The sequence below is a fragment of the Pogona vitticeps genome, chromosome 5 (assembly GCF_051106095.1).
Source record: "Pogona vitticeps strain Pit_001003342236 chromosome 5, PviZW2.1, whole genome shotgun sequence".
NCBI classification, from domain to species: Eukaryota; Metazoa; Chordata; class Lepidosauria; order Squamata; family Agamidae; genus Pogona; species Pogona vitticeps.
Window position 1 is genome coordinate 102,411,250 of NC_135787.1, and position 13,559 is coordinate 102,424,808.

At 39.6% G+C, this 13,559-nt stretch overlaps 1 protein-coding gene across 2 annotated transcripts in view; it reads right to left on the reverse strand.

The window, feature by feature from the left end:
• Positions 1 to 270: 270 nt before the first annotated feature.
• Positions 271 to 13,559, reverse strand: part of RIBC2 (RIB43A domain with coiled-coils 2) — a 35,789-nt gene continuing 22,500 nt past the window's right edge. Inside the window, exons 6-7 of one of the 2 annotated variants that reach the window (XM_020804001.3) lie at positions 3,785 to 3,951; positions 271 to 597 (exon numbers count right to left, since the gene is read on the reverse strand). In XM_020804001.3, the coding sequence (XP_020659660.2) occupies positions 516 to 597; positions 3,785 to 3,951 (249 nt within the window). In that variant the 3' untranslated portion in view covers positions 271 to 515. Of the gene's footprint in view, positions 598 to 3,784; positions 3,952 to 9,094; positions 10,830 to 13,559 lie in introns of those variants that run through there. The other variant, XM_078394168.1, reaches the window with a different exon arrangement.

The window sequence follows — 13,559 nt, forward strand, 5'->3', positions numbered from 1 at the left end:
CTTGGGATGCTATTTTCTGTCTTTCCTGCATATAGCCGCCCAGAGTAGTCAGTTGATGAGACGGGCAGGGTACAAATGCAATAAATAAATAAAATAAATACTTCTACCAGCATTGCTATTACAAAACCTCTGTGTTATCAAGTAATATTGTTATATAGATGTAATTAACTGAACAATCCTTAAATATCCCCATGTAATTTAATGAAGTCAGATATATGCCTCAAAAATGTAAAAACAAAGATTAACAACCAGTAATAAGCACAACTTACAAAGGTTCCTTGTATTGTTTATTCCTTCTTTGCAAATTCAAATCTATTTTTGAGTCTACTGTTTTTACAGCTCTTCCTTATTATAAAGGACATACAAAGTGAATAGCTTGAGTTTTATACTTTCCGTATACCACACAAAAACATTATAGATGTGATATCTTCTTTGTTACATACTTGAAAAAATAATGCAAATTTCTACAAAAAATGTTCTACATGTATATTCCACAGTGGATATTCGTTCCAATATCACCGACTAGTGGTGTTAAACTGTGTGTAGTACTGGCCAGAGGGAAAATTTGAATATACTTCTTCATTAAGATATGCTTGCCTGAAAAGAAAACACGGTTAATTAATAAATGTTGCTGATTAACAGAACATAAAATGTATTTTGTTTCTTTTTCTGCAATACTACAAGTTTCACTCAAAAACACTGAGAAGCTCTTAGAAGAATGATTTAAAAACTAGTAGAAATTCTTCCCATTTTGAAAAAAATCAGTGTGGTTGTTTCTAACATATACTGTCACAAACCTGTGAATGCAGAATACCGAAGGTTCTCAGAATAATTTTATTTTGTTGAGAAATACATTTAGAGGACTCTGTTTAGCACCACTCCCACTCCACTAATAAGCAGGGAAGGCTGGTGGTACTAGTGAAAGTGCATGAGATGACCAGCTGATAGCTACCAAGTTCTAGCTTCACAGGTGCTGAGTGTTAGATCATGTACACAAGAAAAAAAAAATCAGCAAAATAACTAATTCACCTTACAATGGAAATGTATTAGATGAATATGTTGTCATCACTTTTCTCTGATGCAGATCAACTTTGTGAAACAAAGAGCCTCCTTTATCCATGGTGGCTCTTCATATAATTTGGGTCCCAGGAGAATTAGATTTCTAAATTATATGGACAGCCGCCAAGGTTACAGAAGGCCATCCTCTTCAGACCATAGCTTTTTTAGGCAAGCAGAGGGAGAGGAGTCTTCTCTTCATCTGCATATTTACTTAACCTAAATAGGTCTTCTATTTTTGTCAGGATGTGGGTTGGGAAATCCATGCTAGTGAGACTACTGTTCATCCTAAAGGGCTACTTATTTGTTGTTTGAGATAGGTGTTGTTATTACTGTGCTAATTTTAATTGTTTTGATTAATGTGTTTTTAATGCTCTCTTGAGCATTATTTTTAGTGGAAGATTTAAATAAAATAAAATAAAGGCTAAAATCTTGTTGCTTGGTGTACTAAGTTGCACTACAATGGACCCACTGAATCAATAGTAGGGCACAGTTAGAGTAAGCCCATTTGAATCAATGGAACTCAAGGAGGAGTTGACTTACTAAAACTAATTCAATGGGCCTCCTCTAATGCAATTTACTATACTAACAGAATTTTGCCCAAAATGTACAACCTGACCAAGTAACTTGCTAACAGACCCTCTCCTTGTCATTGCTAGAACAAACCATCCTAAATGTTTGATCCAGAAGGGGTTTTTCTAAGTCAGGGTCCCAGGAGTTGGGATTTCAGCTGGAAAGGCCAGAATATGGAGCTTGAAGAACTGCAGGCAGATGTTACTGATCAAATAAAGGTAGAAAATCATGGTCTTAATCTTTATAACAAGTCTAACCAATCCAGAAGCTTGATATTAACATGCTAATTGAAAGTGCATATGAAGCTTCAGGTATCCCCATCCCTTCGGAATGCCTTTCCACATGAAAAATGACAGACCCCACCCCTCCTTATTTTTAGAAAATGTGCAAAAGCAGAACTTTAAAAAAAGGCCATTAATATATATATATATTTTGCCTTTGAATTAGGAATTTACGGTGGAACCTCTACTGAAGAACATCCCTACCTATGAACAATCCAATTTACAAACAGCTCCATTTGCAAAATCTTGCTTCTACAGTGCGATTGCTCCATTTAACGATGAAGTCACTTAGCGATGACTTTTTTGGAGCTGGTTGAAGACCACAAAGAGGAGTTGACCACAAAAGAACTTGCAGAACTGCAAACCAAGCAGCAGAAGGCTTTTGTGGAGGAGCTTTCTACTGAGGAAGAGGCACCGCAGGTTAGCAGCGAGGAGATAAAATCCATCTGCAAGAAATGGACCATGACTTCTTTGAGAGGCACTATCCAAATAGGACTGACAGGAAAAGTTATGGACATGGTGAATGACAACATGGTCAGCCAATTCAGAAAGATTCTGCAGCGCAGGATGAAACAGACGAAACTGGACAGATTTTTCACCAGATGGTGCCAAGATACAGCAACAGAGAAGATGACCCAGAGGAGGGGACCTCTACCTCACAGTGATGACCATCTCACCATCCTCCAGCCAGAAGTCACTGAGCTAAGTGATCTCTCTTTTGTTTTATAAGGTGTTGGTGGGTGGGTTTAAAAGTGGCTTGTTTTATTTTAAAATGTGTTTTGTTTAAAGTTGCTGGGTTTTAAAATGTTAAAATGTGTGGATTTAAAATGTGTTTTAGCCTCCAAACTCCCTCCCCCCATTGTCTTCTCTCTGTCTTCTCTCTTTTTGCGCTTAAAAGCACAAACCTTTATCTGAGGGGTCTGTGTGCCCCAGTGATGACCTTCTTTCTTTCTTTTCTCTTTTCCCCATTGTTCCCTCCCTCCCTCCTTTCCTGCCCTTTTTTTTAACCTAAAAGGTGCTTGGCTTGGCTTGGCTTAAAAGGTGCTTTTCAAGGTGTTCTGTTTTAAAGGCGGTCCCTCTCTCCCTCCTTTCCTGCCCGTTTTTTACCTAAAAGATGTTTGGCTTGGCTTAAAAGGTGCTTGTTTTTAAAGTTGTTCTGTTTAAAAGGTGTTCTCCTACCTTTTTTTAAGCTAAAAGGTGCTTGTTTTTAAAGGTGTTCTGTTTAGAAGGTATTCCCTCCCCCCTCCCTCCTTTCTTGCCCTTTTTTTTAAAACCTAAATTCATCTTAGGTCAAAAGAAGAAAAATTCTCCCCCAGTGGTAGAGTACGGATTAACCGTCTTTGCATTATTTCCTATGAGAACTAATGTTTCAACTTAAGAACGGCGCCTCTAAATAAGAAAAACAGCTGGAGCGGATTAAATGGTTTTCAGTGCATTCCTATGGGAAATTTCACTTCTACTTATGAACGTTTCAACTAATGAACATTTTCTGGGACGGATTAAGTTCGTAAGTAGAGGTTCCACTGTATTACTTTTACGTCAGAGCTTAGTGTCTGTTGAATGTCGCCATCTGATTTTGTTGATTCTGTTGTATTTTGTGGTAATTTGTTATACATTACATGATTCTTTATATTATTCCATCGGTTTATGTTGTTAGTGGGGGTGAAAGTATTTGATGTGGGCCTAATTTCCTTATGTGCACTGCCCAGTGTAATGAATTTTCACTGTCAGGAGGGAGGGAAGCAAACAAGCAAGCAAGTAGATAGGGCAAAGAAGGGTCTGAGCACACACAGTGCATGGCAGTTCTGCAAGTTTAATGGCAGATTCATCCCGGTCATTCTTAGGAAAATCCCCCAGCTGCTGACACCTCTTACCTTGCTTTCTGTTCATGTGAGAGCTGTGTGTTTGCATTATCTAGTATTCTTCGAAGCTCCCGCTTCTGACGCTGTTGATGACGTTCATAAAGTAATTCTGCTCTGGCTTCCTGAATACGCTTTCTATCCCATTCTGCATTTCTTTGATGTTCCTCCTCTTCCAACCTCTGTAATAGATGTTTCATATTTTTCATAAACAGCAGTTATAGTCTAAATAATGCAGTAAGTTACACAAGAGTAGGCCCATTCAATCAGGTATTTAGTGAATCAATTCCTCCATAAATGCCATTGATTCATATAGGTCAAATCTAACTGCAACGTAGGAGTTGTCTATATGGCTGGGTTGGAGTAGACTAAATAGGAGGTCTGGTATGTAATTCGATGCTATCTTCACATCCAAATGGCATATGGACCTCAAGGGACTCTATTTGATCTGGTTTTTAAAAAGTGTATGTGTATTAGGTATGTATATTACGAGTGATCCTTAAGAGAAGGGTATTAAGTCTGTATGTGTATACACTATACTGAACACAAATGCCTAATACACTTCTCTTAAAGGTCTGGTTGAGAGTCTGCCACAGTCTATGTGGCAGAATCACAAACCAAGTGCACAAATGCACTTCTTCCACTTGTTTCAAAGGGCCGGTTAAGAAACTTCCATGGTAGTAAATTTGGCTGCAGACAATTTCTTGACTAGCCCTTTAGGACAAGAGTAAGAAAATATATATTTTTAAAATTTATAAGTGATGCAGCACGTTTTTGGTACTCTAATGAATGCCCACCCCAAAATTCACTTCCTCTACCTCTCTGCTGAGCAGAAGAAGTGCTTAATTAGCCAGTATCCTAAAATGGGCCCATTAATATTGGTTCATTCTTAGATATCACACACTCTGGAAATGGACCCCCTCCCCCCATTTGATCCTACTTGCATCAAAATGTAGAAGCCCCTGACATGGGCCAGAAACATGGGAGTAAGACCACTCTGGGGGTGGATGGTTTGCTCTAGCAAAGACATTGTCTGATCACTATTTTTATAAGCAAACAGCAAATCCCTTCAGTTGGCCAAACAATAGGCTAAATCACTGGTTCTTAACCTTGGGTTACTCAGGAGTTTTGGACTGCAACTCCCAGAAGCCTTCACCACCAACTGTGCTGACTGGGGCTTCTGGGAGTTGTAGTTCAAAAGCATCTGAGTAACAAAGGTTAAGAACCACTGGGCTAAATGCCTCTGTATTCACGCTTACTATGCTAAACTATACAGTCTCAGAAATAGCTCCAGCATATGCTAAACTAAGTCACAATTAGAATAGGCTCATTTGATTCAATGGCAGTTACAGAGAAGCCGACTCAAAAAATTCCCATTGATTCAATGAGCGTACTCTAGCATGATCTGTTACACTAAATAACAGGATTCTGCCCACTGTATAACTACCCCAACCAACTAGGACTTTTTGTCTGAGTAAGAGAATGTGAACACAAACAGTGTTTTTTATGCTTTCTGCTAAGCTGGAAAAAGAGGTCCAGAAATCCATCTGGAGGTTGATGACTGGGGAGGGGTGAAACCAGCCCTCTATTTCTGAGTCCAGCTCATGATTCACAAGACCACTAAGTTACTTTTATGTGGCCTGTATGTTCTTCCTATGCTAAATTCTCACAGAAGAGAGACCACAGACTGTAGGTAGACGCTCGTATGACTGACTAGTCATACAAGTAAAATTCCTACACACAAAATGTGATCATGACAGGTAGAATGTTCAAACTGACATGTTTGATCGTCTCAATTAGGAAGCTTCCATAGGGAAAATCCAATGGTCAGTCCTAAAAAGAGTAGATTTACTGAGTCAATGGGGCTTACATAAGTGTTGATTTAGCAAGCCCCATTCTTTCATATAAGACTAACAATTGGATTTAGGAAAATAGGAATGGTGTTTTCTTGTACTTTTTAAAATGAGGGGGCATTCTACTATAATGAGCACCTAGATGTAGAAAGAAACATGGCTTACTGTGGCGGAACCCCCATCACGCCTGTCCATCATAGTGAGCTCAAAGGCAGGAGCCTATGAGAGGACTGGAGGGGCGGAACCAAAAGGACAGTTAGACAGTTAGAGAGGAGAGTTGGAGAAAAGAAGTTTGAGATAGGGAATTGAAGAGAGAGTTAGGAGATTGATTTGAGAAAAATGACAGAGATGGGAAAGCTGGAAGGTTAGAAACAATAGGAAAGAGTTGAAATGCATAGTGAATAAATAGATAGAGAATATTTTAACAATGAAGAAATACACATACAAACCAACGTAAAAGCAAATGAAATTACCGGTAAATGAACAATCCTAAACATCTGTGATTTACTCCTGTGATTTGCATAACATCTATATTATCAATAAATCTGTTGTATTGGCAGCACGTGTCTAAGATCTATATATTTGGTATTAAGGGAGTAATACCTGGTGGCAGCATGAAGTGAGGAAACGCATCCAGAGGGTGGACTTGTGTTTCGAGGGAAAATAAACAAAGGACACTGGGTGGACGCGATACTTACCATCTCAGTGAAAAATTAGGACTCAGAACTTATAGCAGTGCAGATACTTTAAAAATGCTCCAGACAAAATATCAGTGCATGGCTTAAAATGTCGAAGAAGCTCAAATTTATGTTTTATCAATTCTGGTAGTTTGATGGCAAATACACAGATATGCCAATTCTTACCAACTCGTGTTGCTTGCCTGCATGCCTGACAGTAAATCTTAGTAAATGTATATTAAAAATTGGAAAAGGGGAAATAAAATTAATGGAACATCAGGAAAGATTAAGGAGTTAAAATAAAACATAAGTAGGAAAATAAGGAAATAAATAAATAAATAAATAAATAAATAAATAAATAGAAACAATTGAAAACACTGATGTATAGGCAGGCTTTCCCAACAGATAATCCCTGACGATTTTTCTTTTATATTCTTTGATTTCCATTTTTGTCTATTTGTAATGTTTTTAATAATTTTATTGTTGCTCCAATTGTAAGCCGCCTAGAGTGGTCTAGTATGACCAGATAGGCGGGATAGAAATTAAATAAATAAATAAATAAATAAATAAATAAATAAATAAATAAATAAATAAATAAATAAAGATAATTGGCAACTGGAACTAACTGGTGACCTTAGGGCAGTCACATGGTGTCAGCATGCCCTAACTCATAGGATTGATGTAAAGATAAGAAAGAGGTGAAGATCCATGTACACCACCTTGCATTTATAGAAGGAAAGGTGGGATATAAATGTAACAAATAATATAATAAATATAAACTATAGTTGATCAGTTCAATCCATATTTATGTAACTCCCACTAATTCAAAAGGTCTACTCTGTCTAAGAATTGGACTGCCACTGAATCTGCTGAAGTTGATAAATCTGTTTTTAAGCAGAAATAAAAAAGCACACAAATTACAGAGGTAAGAAGGGTAAGCAAAAAATAAAAATAAAAATTATGATTTCTCCTATACAAACAAAGATGTTTTGATTAAACATGTTATTCCTAAAGAAAAAGAAAAATGAAAGTAGTCTAACTCAGAATAAAAGCTGTAATTACATGGATTATCTGCCCACTAAACAAATATCTAAAGAGAAATACACTTCTACTTTAATTTTGATTATAAATAAGATAGTCCTGGTCCATGAATAAAAAAAATCTGAAGGGGATACAGAACCAAGATTTGTTTAATTCTATTCCCAGATTTTATTTAATTTTATTTAATCATAGAATAGTGAAGTTGGAATGGGCCTATAAGTGCCTGCCTGTCTTGGAAGAGTTGGACAGTGAAGCAACTTTAGCAGAAATAAAAGCGGCCTTGGATTCCCTCACCTCTGGCAAGGCACCTGAAAAGGATAACATCCCTGCTGAAGTGCTGTAAAGAGACCATCCCCACTGAGCTGTATGAAATGTTTTGTCTTTGCTGGAGGGAAGGTGGAGTACCACAGGACATGAAGGATGCAAACATCGTCACATTGTATAAGAACAAACGAGACAGGGGCGACATCTCTCTTCTCAGTGTTCTAGGGAAGCTGCTTGCGTGTGTTGTGCTGAAGAGGCTCCAGGTGCTTGCAGACAGAGTCTATCCAGAATCACACTGTGAATTTCGAGCTAATAGATCCACCATTGACATGGTATTTTCCCTCAAACAGTTGCAGGAGAAATGTAGCAAACAACGGCAGCCACTCTTTACAGCCTTCATAGATCCTACAAAGGCCTTTGATTTGGTTAGCGGGTATGGCCTTTTTAAAATCCTTCCCAAGATTGGCTGTCCACCTCAACTCCTAAACATCATCAGGTCCTTTCATGAGGGAATGTAGGGCACTGTAGTTTTTGATGGCTCAACATCAGATCCCTTTGACATCCAAAGCGGAGTGAAACAGGGCTGTGTCCTCGCACCAACCCTTTTTGGGATCTTTTTTTGCTGTCATGCTGAAGCACGCCTTTGGAACAGCAACAGAAGGTGTCTATCTCCAGACTAGATCAGATGGAAAGTTCTTCAATCTCTCTAGATTGAGAGCGAAGACCAAAATCCAGCTGAAATGCATGTGGGACTTCCTCTTCGTCGATGATACAGCTGTTGTTGCCCATTATGCCAAAGACCTCCAACAATTCATGAATTGTTTTAGCAAGGCCTGCCAAGACTTTGGGCTAACAATCAGTCTGAAGAAAACACAAGTCATGGACCAGGGCATGGACTCGCCTCCCTCTATTATCATCTCCACGCAAGAATTGGAGGTTGTTCATGACTTTGTGTACCTTGGCTCACAATCTCAGACACTCTCTCTCTAGATGTCGAGCTGGATAAACGCATTGGGTAAGCAGCTACCATGTTCTCTAGACTCACAAAGAGAGTATGGCTCAATAAGCAGCTGAATACCAAGATCTGGGTTTATTAAGTCTGTGTCCTGAGCACACTCCTGTACTGCAGTGAGTCCTGGACCCTTTGTGCACGGCAGGAGAGGAAGCTGAACACCTTCCATATGCATTGTCTCCAACACATTTTTGCTATCATGTGGCAGGACAACGTTCCAAATAGATTTTGGACTAACAATAAGCCTGAAGAAAACACAAGTCATGGGCCAGGGCATGGATTCCCCTCCCTCTATTACCATCTCCACACAAGAACTGGAGGTTGTTCGTGATTTCATGTACCTTGGCTCAACGATCTCTGACACTCTCTCTAGATGTTGAGCTGGATAAACACAATGATATTCAATAGAAATCTGGCTTCCTGTAACTTGAGCCCATTGTTGCATGTCCTGCAATCTGGGATGACTGAGACAAGATCCTTTTCCTCCTCTGTATGACAGCCTTTCAAGCATTTGAAAAGTGTTATCACCCCTCTGTCTTTTCAAGGCTAAACATGCCCATTTCTTTCAGTCTCTCGTCATAGGGTTTGGTTTCCAGCCCCCTGATCCTCCTTGTTGCCCTCCTCTGAACTTGTTCCAATTTGTCGGCATCCTTCTTGAAGTGTGGGGTCCTGAACTGGACACAATACTCAAGGTGAGGCCTAACCAGTGCTGAATAGAGGGGAACTAGCACCTCAAGTGATTTGGAAACTATACTTCTGTTAATGCAACCTAAAACAGCATTTGCCTTTTTTTGTAGCCACACCACACTGTTGGCTCATATTCAGTTTGTGATCTACAGTACAACAATTCCAAGATCCTTCTCACTCACAGTATTGCTGAGCCAGGTATCCCCCATCTTGTAACTGTGCATTTGGTTTCTTTTTCCAAGGTGCACTATGTTGCACTTTGTTGAATTTCATTTTGTTCTTTTCAGCCCAGTGCTCCAGCCTAGCAAGATCATTTTGAATTTTGTTTCTATCTTCCAGGGTGTTAGCTATTCCACTCAATGTTATGTCATCCACAAATCTGACAAGCATTCCCTGCACTCCTTTATTCAAGTTATTAATAAAAATTTTGAAGAGTACTAGACCCATGATTGAGCCCACTTGTACCCCACTTGTTACCTCCTCACAGTTGGAGAAGGAGCCATTAATCATCACCCTCCAAGTACAATTCTCTAGCTAATTGTGTGTCCACCTAACACTTGATCTATCCCAGCCACACCTAGTTAGCTTGCTAATCAGGATATCATGGGGCACTTTGTCAAATGCTTTGCTAAAGTGAAGATATACTATATCTACAGCATTCCCTCTATCAGGGAGGTTATCTTATAAAAAATGAGATCAGATTAGTCTGGCAGGATTTCTTCTTGACAAATCCATGTTGGCTTCTAGTTATTACTGCATTGTTTTCTAGGTGCTTGCATAGTGACCATTTTATAATTTGTTCCAGAATTTCCCCTGAGATAGACATCAGGCTGACTGGCCTGGAGTTTCCAGGTCCCCCTGTTTTGTCCTTTTTGAAGATAGGGACAACATTAGTCCTCCTCCAATCTGGCACCTCACCCACTTCCCATGATTTTAAGAAAATACAGTCGTGCCTCGCTTAACAGCGATAATCCATTCCAGGAAAATCGCTGTTAAGCAAAAATGTCGTAAAGCGAAAATAAAAAGCCCATTGAAACGCATTGAAAACTGTTCAATGCGTTCCAATGGGCTCAAAACTCACTGTCCAGTGAAGATCCTCCATAAGGCAGCCATTTTCGGTGCCTGTATAGCGAGGAATCGGTCCCTAAACACAGCGGAGAGCCATTTTAATTACCCAGTGGCCATTTTGAAACCACCGATCAGTTGTTAAAAAAAGTCATTTTGCGAAGAATCGTTCCCGAAGTAGGGAACTGATCATCGCAAAGCAAAAAAACCATATTTAGACTATTGTTTTGCGATCACAAAAATGTCATCATGATGCGGATTTGTCATAGTGCAGGGCAATCATAAAGCGGTGCACAACTGTAATGGATAGTGGTTCTGAGAGTTCTTCAGCCAATTCCTTCAGTACTCTCGGATGCAGTACTCATCTGGCCCTGGAGATATGAACTCACTGAAGGTGGTAAGTGTGACGGTTGCCCCAGGTCACTCCTATCACTCACAGTCTGGTTCTCAGTTGCATGAACCTATGAGAGGAGTGGAGGGGCGGAGTCAGCCGATATAAGAAGGTTAGAGAAAAGCAGAAGAAACCAGAGAGAGATAGAGAGATAGGGAGATAGTGAGAAGAAATAATAATAGAAATAAGCTGGTCATGATAAACAGATAGAGCAGGTGGTGAAGGTGGCAAGATATATATTTGAATGATTTATATTGTATGCATCAAATAAAGAACATCTGTGATTATAATTAAAGTTAATACCTTTCAATAAACCAGTTCTGTTGGCAGCAACCTGACAAGTGTCTGACTACAGTTCTTTCTTTCTTTCTTTCTTTCTTTCTTTCTTTTCTTTCTTTTCTTTCTTTCTTTCTTTCTTTCTTTCTTTCTTCATTTATTTATTTGATTTATATCCTGCCCATCTGGTCTGGTCAACCACTCTGGGCGGCTTCCAATAACGAATTTTGGATAATAAATTGGGTAATATATTGAATAAAAATATCCAATATATCGTGGATAAAGCAAATCCACTGGTGGCAGTGAGAAAAAGGGGGAACGTCCCAATTATTATCTGCTGGTGGGAAGACACAGCATGAGCCCTTTGTATGAGGAAACAAGCAGGGGTTACGTGGTAAATGTTACAGTAAGGTATTGCTTGAATATTTGTTTATGCAATCCTGTCCCCTCCACTTGCACTTCACATTTGTCTGGAAGATCACAGTCTGTCTCCTATGGGAAAATACTGAGCTAAAATAGGAATTGAGCACCTCTACCTTTTCTTTGTCATCAATTATCATTTTTCCATTTCCACTCAGTACCTATGCCACTGTCTCTTTTCTTTATCTTTTGCTTCGCACATACCTAAAGAATGCTTTTTACTGTGTATAGTGTCTCTAGGTAATCTCAGCTCATTCTCAGTTTTTGTCCTCCTAATGTCATCCCAGCATTCCTTTGCTACTTGTCTGTACTCTTCCTTGGTGACCTGGCCTTCTTTCCACCTCCTATATATGTCTTTCTGTTTTGTTTTGTTTTCAGGCCCCTCTGAGCTTTTTGTGAAGCCAAAGTGGCTTTTTGCTGCCTCCCACCTTGTTGTTGTTGTTGTTGTTGGAATTGTTTGTAGTCGTGCCTTTAGAATGCCCTATTTTTTCTTTTTTAGAAACTCCCACGCTTCTTGGACTCCTTTTCTTGCTAGGATCTCCTGCCATGGGACTTTACTTATCCTTGGCCTCTTCCAAGGTGACTGATGGTTATCCTGGAATACCAGTGAAGTCAGTCCAATTGGTTGAAAGGTTAGTTTTAGCCGAAAGTTAAAAATAGCCAGCCAAGCTCTGGCTTCAACCTTCAGATAGCCCACTTCAAGCCTAAGGGCTGCATTGGATACCCCTCTTGGAACTTGTAAGATAGCCCTCACGAATTTAGATTGAACTACTTCTACCTGGATAAATGAAGAATAGGGGCCCAACTGTGCCCCATACAAGAGCTGACTAAGGGATCTGGCCTGAAACTATCTTAGTGCGGCTGGTACGTTCTGATCTCCCTTTGTGTAGAGGAAATTTAATTTAGCAAGGCTAGATTTTTCTGCTGCTTGTACCACATTGTTAACATGAGCCCTGTGGTTTCCTTTATATTGAGAGACGACACCCAAATATTTGTAAGCCTTAATTTGTTCTATCTCAAGCTCATCAATTAACCATTTATAGATCCTGGGCCTCTGAGCAAACACTAAATCTTTGGTCTTTGAATAATTTATTTGTAGCATTTCCTCTTTACAGTATAGTGGTGCCTTGAGTTGCGAACTTAATTCGTTCCAGATGATGGTTGTAACTCAAAGCACATTTTCCATAGTAATACACTGAAAAGTGATCAATCAGTTCTTCCTGTTTTTGGTTGCATCTCAAGTCGCTGGTTGTATCTCAAAGCATTAGTTCCCATAGGAACTAATGCAAAAGCGGTTACTCCGTCCACTAGGGGGATACTTTTTTTAAAACCTAAAATGACCTCTAAGGTTAAAAAAGGGCAGGAAAGGAGGGAGAGAACAATGGGGAAAAGAGGCTTTTTTCGAGTTGCATCTCCAAGGGCCGGCTGCAGGTCAAAGCAAAATGTTGTGACTGGAGCTGGTTGTAACTCGAATTGGTTGCAAGTCAAGACAGCTGTAAGTCAAGGCACCACTGTATTGCACAAAAGCACATAATGCTCTCTTTAGTCCTATTGGTGTCTGTGAAATTAGGACTGCGTCATCTGCATATAACAGAAGGGATATACAGTGGTGCCTCGCTAGACGCTTACCCCATTAAACGACGAAATCGCTTGATGATGCCTTTTTTGCGATCGCTATCGTGATTGCAAAACGATGTTTCCTATGGGTTTTTTTTGTTTAATGACGATTAGGTCCCTGCTTCGCGAACCGATTGTTCGCAAGACGATGATTTAAAACAGCTGATCGGTGGTATGCAAAATGGCTCCCCGCTGTTTTCGGGATCTATTTCAGCAAGACAGGGGTCGCAAAATGGCCGCCCTATAGAGTATACCTGCATGGGCAGGTATTTCCCCCATTGAAACACATTAATTGGTTTTCAATGCATTCCAATGGGGTTTTTATTTTTGCATGATGACGATTTCGCTGTACAGCCATTTTAATGGAATGCATTATCGTCGTCATGTGGGGCACCACTGTATGTCTATTCGCTAGTTTGGGGGGATGGAACTCCGGCCGGCTGAGCGCTGTTACCACTGAGTTGATATAAAAATTAAATAACAATGG